Source organism: Pelodiscus sinensis, chromosome 12 (assembly GCF_049634645.1).
Source record: "Pelodiscus sinensis isolate JC-2024 chromosome 12, ASM4963464v1, whole genome shotgun sequence".
Classification (NCBI taxonomy): domain Eukaryota; kingdom Metazoa; phylum Chordata; order Testudines; family Trionychidae; genus Pelodiscus; species Pelodiscus sinensis.
The window spans coordinates 48493230-48509537 of record NC_134722.1 but is presented as its reverse complement, the minus strand read 5'-3'; the positions used below and the strand labels follow the sequence as shown (position 1 = coordinate 48509537).

Here is a 16308-nt window from a genome sequence, read left to right as displayed (position 1 = left end):
TGCCCCTTCCCCCAACACTCCCTTCCTTTCTTCCCCCTTCCCTTAACCAGTAGGACCGGTTCAGTCACAGCCATGAGGCCCTCAAGGCGCCCCCCGCCGGGCAGTGTTTACAGACAGAGGCCAGTAGGGGTCAGCCACAGCCCACAGCCCACAGCCCACAGCCTAGCCACCAGCATGGTACTGACACTACATCACAGGAACAACAAAATGTTTTTTAAATCCATCAGAAGCAGGAAGCCGGCTAAACAACCAGTGGGGCCCTGGACGATCGAGGTACAAAAGGACACTTAAAGCCGATAAAGTCATTGCAGAGAAACTACATGAATTCTTTGCTTCAGTCTTCACGGCTGAGGATGTTAGTGTCAAAGTCAGACACACAGGACTCACAGATTTGTCAGACCGCTCTGTTTATTAGCAAAGCCGCTCTGCTAATACACCCAGAAAATGTGAGTCCCATACAAGGCTCAGACCCCTTAGATTTATACAATCAAAAGAAAGCCAATTTAACAAGATTAAAAGGTGGCAAAACTTCACATGATTAGTATGAGACTAGTCAAGTATCTTCATTTCCACATCAAGCACACAGCAATCCCTGTCCATATCTCTCTGGTTACCTCGATTACTTTCTGCCTAACACCTAATGTTCCTTTTCCTGTTATCCCAGGCACACCTGGTTTCATTCTGATCTGCATACCTACGAACATATTACAGTATAATTCATCTTTCTCTTACAATATAATTCTTTCTACTTTCACATTAGGGAGATTCCCAAACCTGACCTATCCTTTGTAGGTGACAAATCTGAGGACTTGTCACAGATTGAAGTGTCATTAGAGCAGGTTTTGGAATTGATTGATAAACGTAACAGTAACAACTCACCAGGACCAGATGGCGTTCACCCGAGAGTTGTGAAAGCACTCAAATGTGAAATTGCAGAACTATTATCTGTGGTTTGTAACCTGTCCTTTAAATCAGCTTCTGTACCCAGCGACTAGAAGATAGCTAATGGAACGCCAATATTTAAAAAGGGCTCTAGAGGCGATCCTGGCAATTACAGACCGGTGAGTCTAACGTCAGTACCGGGCAAAGTAGTTGAAACAATAGTAAAGAATAAAATTGTCAGACACACAGAAGAACATAATTTGTTGGGCAAAAGTCAACATGGTTTGTGTAAAGGGAAATCCTGCCTTACTAATCTATGGGAGGTCTTTGAGGGGGGCAACAAACATGCGGACGAGGGGGATCCAGTAGCTCAGGGGTCTCCAACCTTTTTAAGCATAAGATCACTTTTTGAATTTAATTGCAATCCAGGATCTACCTCAAATCCAAAGACACTTGCCCCGCCTCTTTCCCACCCCTCCTCTGAGGCCCCGCCCCTGCTCACGCCATCCTCTCTCCCCCATCCTCACTCACTTTTATCAGGCTGGGGGCAGGAATTTGGAGTGCAAGAAGGGCTCAGGATTGAGGCCAGGGTTCGGGATGTGGGCTCCAGTTGGGCACCACTTACCTCAGGTGGCTTCTGGGTGGTGGTGCAGGGGGCTAAGGCAGGCTCACTTCGGCCCTACAACTGCACCGCTCTCAAAAGCAGCCAGCAAACTCCCTCCATCCCTGCCCCCCTCTGCTCTGTGGAGATGGGGTACAGGGTGGAGGGAGAGGCAGCCTGAGATCAGCACCCTCCCTTCCTCTTCTTCCCATACCCTGCACAGTAATCAGGAAGCTCCCACAGGTTGGGGGGCAACTCCAAGGCAGAGGGCAGGAGTGCTGAGAGGAGCAGCCAAGGCTCCCGGCCAGATCTCTGAGGATCACCCGTCAGAGGCTCCAAGATCTACCGGTAGATCCCGATCGACTGGTTGGTGACCACTGCAGTAGATATAGTGCACTTAGATTGCCAGAAAGCCTTTGAGAAGGTCCCTCACCAAAGGCTCTTACGTAAATTAAGTTGTCATGGGATAAGAGGGAAGATCCTTTCATGGACTGAGAACTGGTTAAAAGACAGGAAACAAAGGGTAGGAATAAATGGTAAATTTTCAGAATGGAGAGGGGTAACTAGTGGTGTTCCCCACGGGTCAATGCTAGGACCAATCCTATTTAACTTATTCATAAATGATCTGAAGAAAGGAGTGAACAGGGAAAGTTTTCAGATGATACTAAACTGCTCAAGGTAGTTAAGACCAAAGCAGACTGTGTAGAACTTCAAAAAGATCTCACCAAACTAAGTGACTGGGCAACAAATGGCAAACGACATTGAATGTGGATAAATGTCAAGTAATGCACGTTGGAAAAAACAACCCCAACTAGACATATAACTAGCCAATAGCCTGTCATAGAACGGGATTTTTCGGGTCTCTCCTCCATGTCCATTGCTCTCTCCCTCTCTCTCTTTCTCCTCTTCCTCCTGCCTCCTCACTCCCTCTCTCAGCTCTCCTCCGCCTCCTGCCTCTCTCTCCGTCTCTCTTTCTCTTCTTCCCCTCCTGTCTCTCACACGGGGGACCGCGGAGCCTAAATGGCCGCTTGCTCCCCCGCGGCGGCCTGGCTGAGCGGTGCAGAACTCAGTCGAGCACCACGGCAGGAGGGGAAGGAGGGTGGGGCGGTGACGTACACAGCCAGTCCCTGTCCATGTACGTCACTGCCCTGTCCCCTTCCCCGCCCACTGTGGTGCTTGGCCGAGTTCTGTGCGGCTCAGCCGGGCTGCCGCGGGGGAGCAAGCGGCGCGAGCGGCTGTTTGGGCTCCGTGCTCCGCATGCAGCGCGGGGGTGCTGCATGGGAACCACAGGGCCCAAACGGCCGCTTGCTCCCCCGCGGCAGCCCAGCTGAGCTGAGCAGAAATCAGCCGAGCACCACGGTGCAAGGCAACAGCGCCCTCCAGAGGTGACTTGTAATGCTACAGTGTTACAGAGTCACAGACATTGGGCTACTATATGTATAATATGATGGGGACTAATTTAGCTACAACTAATCAGGAAAGATCTTGGAGTCATCATGGATAGTTCTCTGAAAACGTCCACGCAGGCTACAGCAGCAGCCAAAAAAGCAAACAGGATGTTATGAATCATTAAATAAGGGACAGAGAATAAGACAGTGAATATCTTACTGCCCCTATATAAATCCATGGGACGCCCACATCTGGAATACTGCCTACAGATGTGGTCACCTCATCTCAAACAAGATAGACTGGCATTAGAAAAGGTTCAGAGAAGGGCAACTAAAATGCTGAGGGGTTTGGAGCGGGTCCCATATGAGGAGAGATCAAAGAGACGGGGACTTTTAAGCTTGGAAAAGAGGAGACTGAGGGGGGATAGGGTAGAGGTCTATAAAGTCATGAGCGGTGGAGAAAGTGAATAAGGGAAAGTTATTTACTTGTTCCCATAAAATAAGAACTAGGGGCCACCAAATGAAACTAATGAGCAGCAGGTTTCAAACAAATAAAAGGACGTTCTTCTTCACACAGCGCATAGTCAACCTGTGGAACTCCTTGCCTGAGGAGGCTGTGAAGGCTAGGGCTATACCAGGTTTAAAAGAGAACTAGATAATTCATGGAGGTTAGGTCCATCAATGGCTATTTGCCAGGGGGTAGGAATGGTGGCCCTGGCCTCTGTTTGTCAGGGTGGAGATGGATGGCAGGAGAGAGATGGCTTGATCATTACCTGTCCGGTTCACTCCCTCTGGGGCACCCAGCATTGGCCACTGCGGGCAGGCAGGACACGGGGCTGGATGGGCCTTTGGTCTGGCCCGGTCTGGCCGTTCTTAGGTATCTGGACCAATGCACATAAGTCCCAGCCTGAGCAGGTAACAAGGCTCTTCCCAGGGGGAGAGACAAAGGGAGGGAGGCGGAGACGCCACCTGGCTGGGGGGCCACCTGGCTGGGGGGGCAGGGCAGGCTTGGCTGGGGTGCATGAGGAGAGCAGACTAAGTCCAGGGCAGGGGGTCAGGGGCCTGTGAACCTCCCCCAAGAGGCCTAAGGCTCTGCCCTGGCTCCTGTCAACATCAGCCCTACACTGCGCGGGCTCTCTGACGCGATAAACCTTCTACTCTACTGGCCGGCAGATCCATCTGGCTGTGGACGGGCTGCAGGGCCGGGGCAACCAGGCCTTGGGCACAACTGGGGCATTTTGGGGTCCCAGGTTTCCCTGGGCAGTGGGAGGGACCCGAGAGCTAACTGGGGCAGGCCCCTGGAGACACTGAGCCTTACCCACAGACACCCCCACTAGGATGCCCCATCCCCACACCAGGGCACTGACGTCACGGTGCAGGCCGAGCCAGCGCTGTGGGGACACCCTGTGCCGACAGCCCGTCTCGGGGAGCCCTCTGGCTCTGCCGCGCTCCTGCTGTCAGCCCTGGCCCGGCCCACCTGCAGCCCCAGCTGAGTGCCAGGAGGGACGCAGCCTTGCACGGCACGGCAACACACCACACGGCCCAGCCTGGCACCAAGTGGCCTGGCACGGCAACGCACCACACGGCCCAGCCTGGCACCAAGCGGCCTGGCACGACACGGCAACACACCACACGGCCCAGCCTGGCACCAAGCGGCCTGGCACGACACGGCAACGCACCACATGGCCCAGCCTGGCACCAAGCGGCCTGGCACGGCACGGCAACACACCACACGGCCCAGCCTGGCACCAAGCGGCCTGGCACGGCAACACACCACACGGCCCAGCCTGGCACCAAGCGGCCTGGCACGGCAACGCACCACACGGCCCAGCCTGGCACCAAGTGGCCTGGCACAGCACGGCAACGCACCACACGGCCCAGCCTGGCACCAAGCGGCCTGGCACGGCAACACACCACACGGCCCAGCCTGGCACCAAGCGGCCTGGCACGGCAACACACCACACGGCCCAGCCTGGCACCAAGCGGCCTGGCACGGCAACACACCACACGGCCCAGCCTGGCACCAAGCGGCCTGGTACGGCACGGCAACGCACCACACAGCCCAGCCTGGCACCAAGCGGCCTGGCATGGCACGGCAACGCACCACACGGCCCAGCCTGGCACCAAGCGGCCTGGTACGGCACGGCAACGCACCACACAGCCCAGCCTGGCACCAAGCGGCCTGGTACGGCACGGCAACGCACCACACGGCCCAGCCTGGCACCAAGCGGCCTGGTACGGCACGGCAACGCACCACACAGCCCAGCCTGGCACAAAGCGGCCTGGCATGGCACGGCAACACACCACACGGCCCAGCCTGACATGGCACGGCAACACACCCAGAGCCCGGACCCCTCCCGCTCTCCGGCCCCGGCCCAGAGCCCGGACCCCTCCCGCTCCCCGGCCCCGGCCCAGGGCCCGGAACCCTCCCGCTCCCCGGCCCCGGCCCAGGGCCCGGACCCCTCCCGCTCCCCGGCCCCGGCCCAGGGCCCGGAACCCTCCCGCTCCCCGGCCCCGGCCCAGGGCCCGAACCCCTCCCGCTCCCCATCCCCCGCCCAGGGTCCGGACCCCTCCCGCTCCCCGTCCCCCGCCCAGAGCCTGAACCCCTCCTGCTCCCCGTCCCCCGCCCAGGGTCCGAACCCCTCCCGCTCCCCGTCCCCCGCCCAGAGCCTGAACACCTCCCGCTCCCCGTCCCCCGCCCAGAGCCCGAACCCCTCCCGCTCCCCGTCCCCCGCCCAGGGCCCAAACACCTCCCGCTCCCCGTCCCCCGCCCAGGGCCCAAACACCTCCCGCTCCCCGTCCCCCGCCCAGAGCCCGAACCCCTCCTGCACCCCTGCCCAGAGCCTGAACCCCTCCCACTCCCCGTCCCCCGCCCAGAACCTGAACCCCTCCCGCTCCCCGTCCCCCGCCCAGGGCCTGAACCCCTCCCGCTCCCCGTCCCCCGCCTAGGGCCCGAACCCCTCCCGCTCCCCGTCCCAGGGCCCGAACCCCTCCTGCTCCCCATCCCCCGCCCAGAGCCCGAACCCCTCCTGCACCCCTGCCCAGAGCCCGAACCCCTCCCGCTCCCCGTCCCCCACCCAGGGTCCAAACCCCTCCCGCTCCCCGTCCCCCGCCCAGGGCCCAAACACCTCCCGCTCCCCGTCCCCTGCCCAGGGCCCAAACCCCTCCCGCTCCCCGTCCCCCGCCCAGGGCCCAAACACCTCCCGCTCCCCGTCCCCCGCCCAGGGCCCAAACACCTCCCGCTCCCCGTCCCCCGCCCAGAGCCCGAACCCCTCCTGCACCCCCGCCCAGAGCCTGAACCCCTCCCGCTCCCCGTCCCCCGCCCAGAACCTGAACCCCTCCCGCTCCCCGTCCTCCGCTCAGAGCCCGAACACCTCCCGCTCCCCGTCCCCCGCCCAGGGCCCGAACCCCTCCCGTTCCCCGTCCCCAGCCCAGGGCCCGAACCCCTCCCGCTCCCCGTCTCCCGCCCAGAGCCCGAACCCCTCCTGCACCCCCGCCCAGAGCCTGAACCCCTTCCACTCCCCGTCCCCCGCCCAGAGCCCGAACCCCTCCCGCTCCCCGGCCCCGGCCCAGGGCCCGGACCCCTCCTGCACACCCGCCCAGAGCCTGAACCTCTCCTGCTCCCCGTCCCCCACCCAGAGCCCGAACCCCTCCTGCACCCCCGCCCAGAGCCTGAACCCCTCCTGCTCCCCGTTCCCGGCCCAGAGCCCGAACCCCTCCCGCTCCCCGTCCCCTGCCCAGAGCCTTAGGCAGATGGAGGGGAGGAAAGGGGAGGGGTGTGGTGGGGAAGGACATGGTGGGGGAACTGAGCCCCCGGGCAGGGGCTCCCCACGTGGTGCTGAATTGGGGTGGCACTCAAACAAAGCTCCCCCCCCCCCGTAACCATAGCAATGCCCCAGGCAGCCAGGGGTGTGGGGCAGGGGGCTCGACAGGCTGCTGCTGGGGCGCGGCCCCCAAGAGCAGCGCCAGGTCCGGGAGCAAGAGGCTGTACTGGGGGCGGGGGGCTGGGCCTGTGGGCCCCATCGATTAGGCCAGTCCAGCGGGGCCAGGCCCCAGAGAAGCATGGAGCCGGGCCCAAGGGGCTCCGGCCTTGGTGAAGGAAGCGATGGAGGGCAGGGCCGGGAGCTGGGTGTGGCCGTCCGGGCGCTGGGCTGGCAGCACCCCCTGTGCAAGGTGGGGGGCTGCGGAGCAGCTGTGGCGTGGCGGGCGGCCGCAGGCGCGGGGCCTTCCCGGATTCGCAGCGAGGCCGACGGGCTCTGGCCTCGCCTTTCCAGGTTCGCTGCTGGGAGCCCGGCCAATGCTCCAGCCAGGAGAAGCCCCAGGCTGGCAGGAGGCCTGGGCAGGTGCCGGTCCACAGCCCTGAGCTGTCCTGGGAGCGGCCGGGCAAGTGACGGCTTCTGCCCGCAGAGAACTGGCGCCGTGCGGAGAGGGCGTGCCCGCGACTCCCAGCGCCATCTTGCTGCCGTGCCGAGCGCCGGGATCCCCCTGCATGGCCGAGGCCACGCGGGCCCTGGGAGGGAGCCGCTTTGTCTCCCGCCCTGCCTCTGTCCTCTGGCGGGGCTTTGTCACCAGCGCAGCGCCGAGCACAGGCGCGCACGGCCCCTCCACGCGGCGGGCGGCTCCAGAGACTTGCCTGGAGCCCGTTTCCCTCGGCACGGCCGGAAGCCCGGAGCTGGGCCGCTGACATGCGGCTCCGATAGCTGGACAAGTGCAACTGTGGCTCTGCACCGAACCCTTTGGCTGTTGGACCCCCACGCGCTGGCGGCGGCCTGCTCTAGTGATCAGCTGCTCCTTTGGGACGGGCAGAACCTTTTATTTGCTTTCCAGGACCTCTCCCGGGATGGGCGAGCTGTTGGCAGTGACACTGGAGAACTGGGGTGCGTGAGGGCCAGGCTGTGTGCTTGCCTGTGCGGGAGCAGCATGCTGGTGGGGGAGGGAGGGGAGCTGGCTTACTGCCACAGAGCAAAGGGCCCCAGGCCTGGGCAGCGAGCAGCCTGGTTTCTGAGCAATGTGCCCCCCCAATCCCTGGGCAAGGAGGGGGCCGGCAAGCCGGCAGAGCGAGTGGGGTGGAGAGGGTGCAAGGGAGCCAGGGCAGAGCACAGCGACTGGGACGGCCCGGCCAGGCTGAGGGGAGATGCGGACAGGGCACCGCCGGGCTTGAGGGGCACGGTGTCACGCCGGCAGTAGCCAGTCCATGTTTGCGGATGCCCCCTCCAGCTGTCTGTCCCCCCGACGCCATCCCGCCTCTGACAGAGGCTGGGTGCTCTTGGGGGCACCTCTGTGCCGTGACTGGCAGCACCCAGCACAGCAGGGCCCTGGCCAATGCAAACGGGGTAACTAGCCCACAAGGAGACAGGCAGGGGGCAGGAGGCGCCAGGGAGGGCAGGGGAGAAGGAGCCGTTCCAGCAATGCCCAGAGGCTGAGGGCCAGCAGAGGGGGCAGGGGCTGCCGGGGTTGCCCGGTGACGGAGGACAAACTGTTGGCTCGGAAGGTGGCGGCGGCTGCCAGGGCTGCCCGGCGACAGAGGACAGACCATTGGCCGGGGAGGGGCGGCGGCAGGAGGACAGACCGTTGGCCAGGGAGGGGCGGCGGCAGGAGGACAGACCGTTGGCCGGGGAGGGGCGGCGGCGGGAGGACAGACCGTTGGCCGGGGAGGGGCGGCGGCGGGAGGACAGACCGTTGGCCGGGGAGGGGCGGCAGCGGGAGGACAGACCGTTGGCCGGGGAGGGGCGGCGGCAGGAGGACAGACCGTTGGCCAGGGAGGGGCGGCGGCAGGAGGACAGACCGTTGGCCGGGGAGGGGCGGCGGCGGGAGGACAGACCGTTGGCCGGGGAGGGGCGGCGGCGGGAGGACAGACCGTTGGCCGGGGAGGGGCGGCGGCGGGAGGACAGACCGTTGGCCGGGGAGGGGCGGCGGCGGGAGGACAGACCGTTGGCCGGGGAGGGGCGGCGGCGGGAGGACAGACCGTTGGCCGGGGAGGGGCGGCGGCGGGAGGACAGACCGTTGGCCGGGGAGGGGCGGCGGCAGGAGGACAGACCGTTGGCCAGGGAGGGGCGGCGGCAGGAGGACAGACCGTTGGCCGGGGAGGGGCGGCGGCTGGAGGACAGACCGTTGGCCGGGGAGGGGCGGCGGCGGGAGGACAGACCGTTGGCCGGGGAGGGGCGGCGGCGGGAGGACAGACCGTTGGCCGGGGAGGGGCGGCGGCGGGGATGCTGCTCTGAGCACCGGAGAGCTGCTCCGCTGGAGCCCTCTCACCAGGGCAGGCGCTGCCCTTCCCAGTCCAGGAAGGCCCCAGTGGAGGTCTGCGACAGGCCGGCCAGGACGCCCAGCATGCCCCTCACGCTGCTCTCCACCTCCAGTGGGGCCTGTGGGCGACAAAGGTCCCTCCTGAGACCAGCGGGACACGTGGGGCTGCCACAGCCACACACCCGCACCTCCGCCTGGGGCCTGGCCAGGGGCTGGGTGGCTGGGGTGGGCGCGGCCCTGGAGACCCCTGGGGCTGGGAGACTGGCCTGTGGCCAGGCTCGGGGCTGTGGGGTGGCAGGAAGTGTCTGGACAGGTGGCTGCTTTTGTTAGCACGGGGCGCGCCGACAGGGACACCTGTTGCCTGCAAACCACCATGCAGCCGGGGGTCGAGCTGCGCTGCTGGGGGCTATTCCCAGGGGTCACAGACCGAGGGGAAGACTCCTTGCCTGGGCCACCGGTCCTACAGGGGGCCCTGTGGATGCTGTGTGTCGGTGCCGAGACGCGAGGCTCCAGCGCCCTGGTAGCCGTGCCGAATTTGAAGGGCGGGGGTCTTGGGGCACCGCCGGCCTGGGTGCGGCACGGAGAGGGGAGCCACACCCTGGCCTGCAGGGGGGGCGGCTGGGGGAGGGAGCTGCCAGGAGGGGTACGCTGCCGGCCGTGCCAGCCTCGCGGGGCACTACCTTCTCCGTCCCCATTTCCGTTTTCACCCAGCCAGGGTGGATGGCCATGCACAAGACCCCGACCTCTTTGAGCTCTTCCGCCAGGCAGCGCGTCACTATGTTCAGAGCAGCCTGGAAGACAAAGCACAGCTGCGTGAGGGCCTCCTGCTGCTGGAGGATGGGAGCTCGGGCGGCAACGGGAGTGAACCTCTGGGGGGGAGTTTGGCCCGGTGCTTCCTCCGAAGCAGGTGGCTGGTGTGGGGCCGGTTCCTCCCTTCCCGCGGGGATGGGCGGATTCTCTGATTTCAGACTGAGCTGGGCACAGCTCCAGCCAATCCAGGTGTCTCCTAAGACTTCCAGCTGGATACCTGGGGCACGGCCGTGGAGTGGCTAGGGGGACGGGTCCGTGCTTGACGGAGCCCCATGGACAGCACAGGGTGCAGGGCGAGCCAGGTACGGGCAGGAGGGCTCATGGGCAGTCACAAGGCGCGTCCATGTGTGGGGCACTGAGGCTGGGTTTAGCATTACTGCCGTAAGCCTGGAGACTTCGCCTCTAGGGCTGGCTGGGGGTCCACCCCGGCCTCCTGAGCGTGCCGGGGGCTTACCTTGCTGGCGCGATAGGGGTACATGGGGAATTCCCGGCCCCTGAGGCACAGCTCGATGGAGGCCAGTTTTGTGGACACGTTGATAACGGCCGCCTTGCTGCAGCTCAGCCCGTCTTCCCCGGCTTCCACCGCCGCCTTCTTCAGCAGGGGCAGGAACTCCTGGCGCGGATTGAAAACCCAGCACACCTCAGCAGCTGTGGGCTGGGCCACTCGGTCCCAGAGGGGAGAGCGGAGCAGCCAGGCCGTGTCGGGAACGTACCGAGCCCTGCTCCCCACGCAGGGCAGCCAAGAGCTAAAGGAGCAGCTTCTGCGCGAACAGCCCCCATCTCCATAGTCAATGGCAGACCCAGGGTCCCGCACACAGCCCTTGCCTGGCTCCCGTCCTGCCTCTCCCCTCTCCTCGGCTCGTTCCCGCCCACAAAACACACCTCTGGGGGGGAGCTGGGAGAGGAGAGGAGGTCCTGGGGAGCCCGGAAGGGAAGGAGGAGTCCCCACCTGCCAGGGGGATAAAAGGAGAATGAGGAGAATAGACAGCCCCGAGAGCCAGGAGGAGCAGAGATCAGCCGGGTCTCCGGCCGTGGACTCACCAGTCGCATGCTCAGTGTGCACGGAGCTATGGAGATGTCACACACCCCTCGCACGGCTGCCCCACGCACTCACACTGCGCTTTATTATTTTTGTACTTTTTACACCCAAAAATGTCATCGCCTGTCCAGCTACAATTAAGTTGTTTAAACAAATGAGTTGCAATCGTGGAAAAAAATTGTGTGTGTCTGAAAACTGGAGGGACTGGGGGTACTTAGTTTTTTAACGGGTACTTTATAAAAAAGGTTGAGAAACATTGGCCTAGAGACCCCAGGGAGAGGGGCCTGCCCTGGCCTGGAGGTGCAGCTGGCGTAAGCAGCGTTTCAGGGCACGTTTGTAACGAGCTGTCAGAGTTAGAACTGGCCACGTGGGTTTTGTTATTTTGAATGTGGCGTCTACTTTGCTCTGCCTGTTTTCACTTGCAACCGCTTAACCCCGACTGCGTGCTCTCAGCACAGCCCCTGGCGTGGACTCTCCAGCCCGTCAGTCCCTGCTCCCCGGGGGAGCAATCGGCGTGCACACCCTCCTTTCAGCCTTGGGGGGCCTGAATAACCCTGGGGGGTCTGATCCCATTTGGGGAGCGGGGCTCCCTGGAGGCTGAGCCCAGAACTGCACGCTCCTTGGGCCTGAAGAGTTTCGGTGCCTGTACTGCTCCTCGGGGAGGGGGGCAGAGTGACCTCAGCTGGGGGAGACCAGGGAGCTGGCCCGGCAGGACCGGGCAGTGAGGAGCCCCAGAGAGCAGGAAGGCGAGCGGCAGGGGCTTTGCCGGCCCTCTAGGAGCCTCCCCAGGGGGTTTCTGTGGCTGCCTGGTCACACGCTCCAGCTCAGCTGATTAGCTCAGAGCACCCAGGAGCAAACTGTGCACCCTCCTGCCAGAGGACTGCGACGTTGTGCGGCTTCATTCCCTAGGCTCCAGGCCCCGGACCAGAGGGAGGGGCCGGCTGCTTCCTGCAGCACGCCCTGCCTCCCTCCAGGCTGGCGCTCTGCCCCAACCTCCTGCACGTCCCGTCCGCAGGCTTCCTCCTGGCCTGCAGGCAGCTCCAGCACCCGAGGGAGGCGAATCCCTTTTGACCCAGTCCCTTGCCAGGGGGAAGGGGCCCCCGTCCCCCACAACCAACAGCCAGCGAGGCCGGACGCACCTTGGTGACCTGGAGCGGCCCCACCACGTTGGTGGTGAAGACGGACAGCATCTCCTCCGGCTGCACCGACTGCAGCGTGGCGTAGGAGTTGATCCCTGCATTATTGATGAGCAGGTTCAGGCCCTGGCCGCTCAGCTGGGTCTCCACCTCCTGCAGTGCTGCTCTCACGCTGGCCAAGCTCCCGACATCTGCCAGGAAAGCAAGGGGCAGCGGGGGGACAGGTCAGCACTCAGGACGGAAGGGTCCCAGGCACAGCCCCGGGCTGGGGACCGACGGGCTGGGCAGCAGTTCGGCAGAGCGGGAGCTGGGGGTGACAGCGGATGAGTCGTTAGGGCGCCCAGGTAGACAGGCAGGCCAGCGGCACACTGGGGCGCATTAGGAGGAGCGCTGCCAGCAGAGCCAGGGCAGCGATTATTCCCCTTTATTCGGCTCTGGGGAGGCCACATCTGGAGTGTTGTGTCCAGTTCTGGGCCCCCCACTACAAAAGAGATGCGGGCGCATTGGAGAGGGTCCAGCGGAGGGCGATGCAAATGATGGGGGGGAGGCTGGAGCACACGCCCTACGAGGAGAGGCTGCAGGTTTGGGCTTGTTTACTCCGGTAGGATTGGCTGGCAGCTGGCAACAAATTAGCGGCCGCGATGGCGGGGATTCGGTCGAGCGCCCGCAGAACCCGGTGTGTGGATTACAGGACGTGGAACCAGCCGGGCCTTGCTTTGGGGGCAGAGACCAGCCCAGATCCACACGGGGTGGGAGGCGCTGGGGGAGTGGAGGGGTGGGGGCTCTGGTGGGAGGAACGTTCACCACTAGGGAACAAACTGGGACACCCCCTTTTTCTTCTAGGGGGAGGAAGATGGGGGGAGGGTATTTTTGAAACACTTCTGCCCGGCTGCCCAAAGGGATTAAAATTCACTCGAATGAGAAAACAGTTTTTCATGTAGCCCTAAAACATCCTTTTTAAACTCCCCCGGCGGTCCCGTGGGTCAGGAGACGCGCTACCAGGAGGGCTCCTGGGGCTTGTGTCCTCCTGGCTCTGCAGTGGAGGGGGAGGAGGAGGGGAATGAGGTATTCGGGCCCCAGCTAGCCTGCCTGGGGGTTAAGTGAGCAGGTAAGGAGCCCCGCTGGGTCCCAGATGAGCCATGTGATTGACTCTGCTCCAACCACTGGGCAGGGCTGCCCACAGCCTGACAACAGGGTCTGCTTTTAAAACCCGTAGTTTTGGGTGGTTTAACATATCTGAGCTAGTGCCACGTTACTAGGTGCAGGCACAAAAATTAGCTTTGTTTTGTCTGACTGCCTTTTGTAGTTAGCTTCATTGTATTTGGATATATATGTGGCATTTTAGTTTTCGGATTTACTTGTGTAAACATGACTTGGCATTTGAGGACTGACCCCCTGCATAAAAAACACCCTAAAATCATGCCTTTTCTACGGAGAGATTTCTTGTTTTTATGATTCTCTGTCTGGATAATATGGGGAGTGTGGATCAGCCTGTTAGAAAAGTTCCCAGACTTTTTGTTTCGTAAAGCAAACACTGTTCTTGTAAAGTTTTGCTAATAAATGTCTGGTTTATAAATTTTAATAGAGGGTTTAATGGCTGTATTTTGTTTAAGTTTGTGAGAATTAATCCCTTTTGGCTTGAAAGTTTTAGCTGATGGTTTTTGGTTCATTAGTTGACATTAGAATTTGCTGAATTAAATATAACTATTTGACTTAAATGCCAAATAATAGCTAACTAGTGCATTTGTAGCACAGGTGTCCGTGTGTTAAATTTTTTTTAGCAGGTCGCCTTTATTTAAAGGTTTTGTGTTTTAGGAAGGGGCATTTTAAGAGAGGAAGAGAAAACTCCAGGTTCTTGCTGTTTTAAGCCATTCTATTATTTTTGCAAGATCAAGCATTTTTAATTCACTTTTTTTGAAAAATCATTCTGCTTGAGCATTTAAAGATTTGTATATTTTTTTACAAAGCAATTTTCTGTCTTCTAACCCAACTGTCAGTCCCATCACTGGGACGCTCTGAAAGTTGGGTTAGTTCTTACTAGGATTTATTTCCCCTTAATGTTTGTTACGTCCAGACCATTTTTAAAAAGCTGCCAACCCCTGGAGGCACTTTTGGACCCTGAGACAAAACGCCCATTGCTGTTCAGTGGAACAAGTTTTCTTTGCCTTGTTATTTACAGGAGGGGCTTTAGGAGGCTGCTTGAACCACCCGCGTTCAGTACCCGGTACGATGCCAGGGTGATACCTGGGGACGGAGGAACAGGCCCGCTTGGGGAGGCTGGAGCCAGAGGAGGGAGCCCCATGCAGTCTGGGGCCATGGGACAATTCCATACCTAGCTGAACCAGCCGCACGGAGGGGTACTTGGCCGCCAGTTTCCGCAGGGCCTGGAAAGGGAGGGAGAAGAGAAGCTGGAATTAGAAGAGCGCTGCTACCGTGCACCCAGGGCTCCAGCCTCTGGCCGACCTACGCGCCACTGGGCTGCTGTTCGTTCTGCCCTCGTGACCTGCATCTTTCTCGGCAGCTCCCAGTCCTGAGTGTCTCCCTAGGCTCCATGCCAGAGAGAGGCCCCTGGGTAAGGCTGCCGCCCCCTCCATGCCTCTGCCTGTGCTGGGGGCCAGGCAGCACAGGCCTCCAGGCCACCGCAGCAAAGGGGCCATGGGGCAGCCGCTCACCCGTGGGCTAGACTAGCCTGGGCTCAGCCCCACTAGCCCACCCTGCTTTGCCCCTTCCTCTGCTGCTTGACCAAAGTACCGCGTGTCCTGTATTTTTTGGGGGACCATCTGGCAACCCCAGCCGCAGCTGAGGGGCCGCGGAGGAGCCGGGGCTCCACAGGGTCGCTGCTGCAGCCAGGCCCAGCACCCCGGGCCCGGCCGGCCATCGCAGACAGCCTGGGGGACACGTGCCGGGAGGCGCCGAGAGCCAAGTGGCCCGTCGGGCCAGACACCCCCTTTCCCGCCTAGCCGCTGCGCCCCAGGCCAGCCCCAGGCCCGGCCTCCATTTCTTGCCTGGCTCTCGTACCTGGCCTTTCGGTCCGCTCGGGTCTCGGCAGGTAGCAAAGATGCGTTCGGGGGGCGCGGGGCCCTCCGCCAGCTGCCTCACCAGCTCCAGCCCGATGCCCTGTTTGGACCCGGTCACCAAGACATTCCGCGCCAGAGGAGCCATCGCTGCCCTTCGCTGTCCACAGAGCCAACGGACCTTGCCCAGCCCGGCTGCAACTCCTTGTGGGTAAACATTAGCCCGGGCGCCTGGGCAGGTTGCTTTGTGCCTGCTCAGCACGGTCTCGCCTGGCCGTGACGGCAGCCGTGCTGCAGGGCCGAGGCCGCTGGTGGGGCGCGAGGCGCAGAGCCGCCCCCCCCACCGCTGCCACCCTCCCACAGCGCAAGGCCAGGGCCTAGGGGAGGCGCCCCGGGGCTGGGACCAGCGCTGGAACCCGAGAGCCCGGAAAGCGACAGGGCCGGCCATGCTGGTCCTTCGCCAGCTGCTGCTGCTCACAGACGCGCGCGCAGGCTGCAAGCGCGACCCCTCTGGGCGGAGCCGGGGCAGGGATGCCCAGGGGCCGTTCTGCAGCCCTGCCGGGGCCGCTCCGCGGAGACGTCGGCCCAGTGAGGGGGGGCAGGAACCGGGGGTCGCACGGGGACCCGGGCAGCTCCGGTCAGGCCTTGAATAGCTCAGGTGGCCCTGCCCCGCTCCCTGCGCTGGCATTCCCCTCCGGCCCCCGGCATGGGGGCTGTGTGCTGCGCCCGCCCCCAACGCAAGCTCAGCTCCCATTGGCCAGGAACCAATGGGACACGAGTGCACCGGGGGCAGGCACTGGGCACAGCCACATGGTCACGCCTCCATCTTGTCCCTGCCAGAGAAACGCCACCCGGAGCCTGCGCCCCCAGCCTCCTACTAGACTGCAACCCCCGCCCAGCCCAGCGCTCCCGCCAGCACCCCAAGGCCGGCAGCCTGGACCTCACCCCCCCGCCAGAACCCTCTCCCCTCCCGCGCCCCGGCCCCTGCCCCAGCCCAGCGCTCCCGCCAGCACCCCAAGGCCGGCAGCCTGGACCTCACCCCCCCGCCAGAACCCTCTCCCCTCCTGCGCCCCGACCCCTGCCCCAGCCCAGCGCTCCCGCCAGCACCCCAAGGCCGGCAGCCTGGACCTCACCCCCCAGCCAGAACCCTCTCCCCTCCCGCGCCCCGACCCCTGCCCCAGCCCAGCGCTCC

The 16308-nt window shown here is 62.8% G+C and overlaps 1 protein-coding gene across 1 annotated transcript; it reads right to left on the bottom strand.

Annotated features, from left to right (window-relative positions):
* Positions 1-7663: 7663 nt before the first annotated feature.
* On the bottom strand, positions 7664-15785 carry LOC142831130 (uncharacterized). Its single transcript, XM_075940692.1, has 6 exons — positions 15121-15785; positions 14435-14486; positions 12106-12293; positions 10382-10540; positions 9798-9908; positions 7664-9236 (listed from the first exon to the last, which is right to left on the bottom strand). The coding sequence occupies exons 1-6, from the start codon at positions 15562-15564 to the stop codon at positions 9123-9125; spliced, it is 1068 nt and encodes a 355-aa protein (XP_075796807.1). The 5' UTR covers positions 15565-15785; the 3' UTR covers positions 7664-9122.
* Positions 15786-16308: the final 523 nt, after the last annotated feature.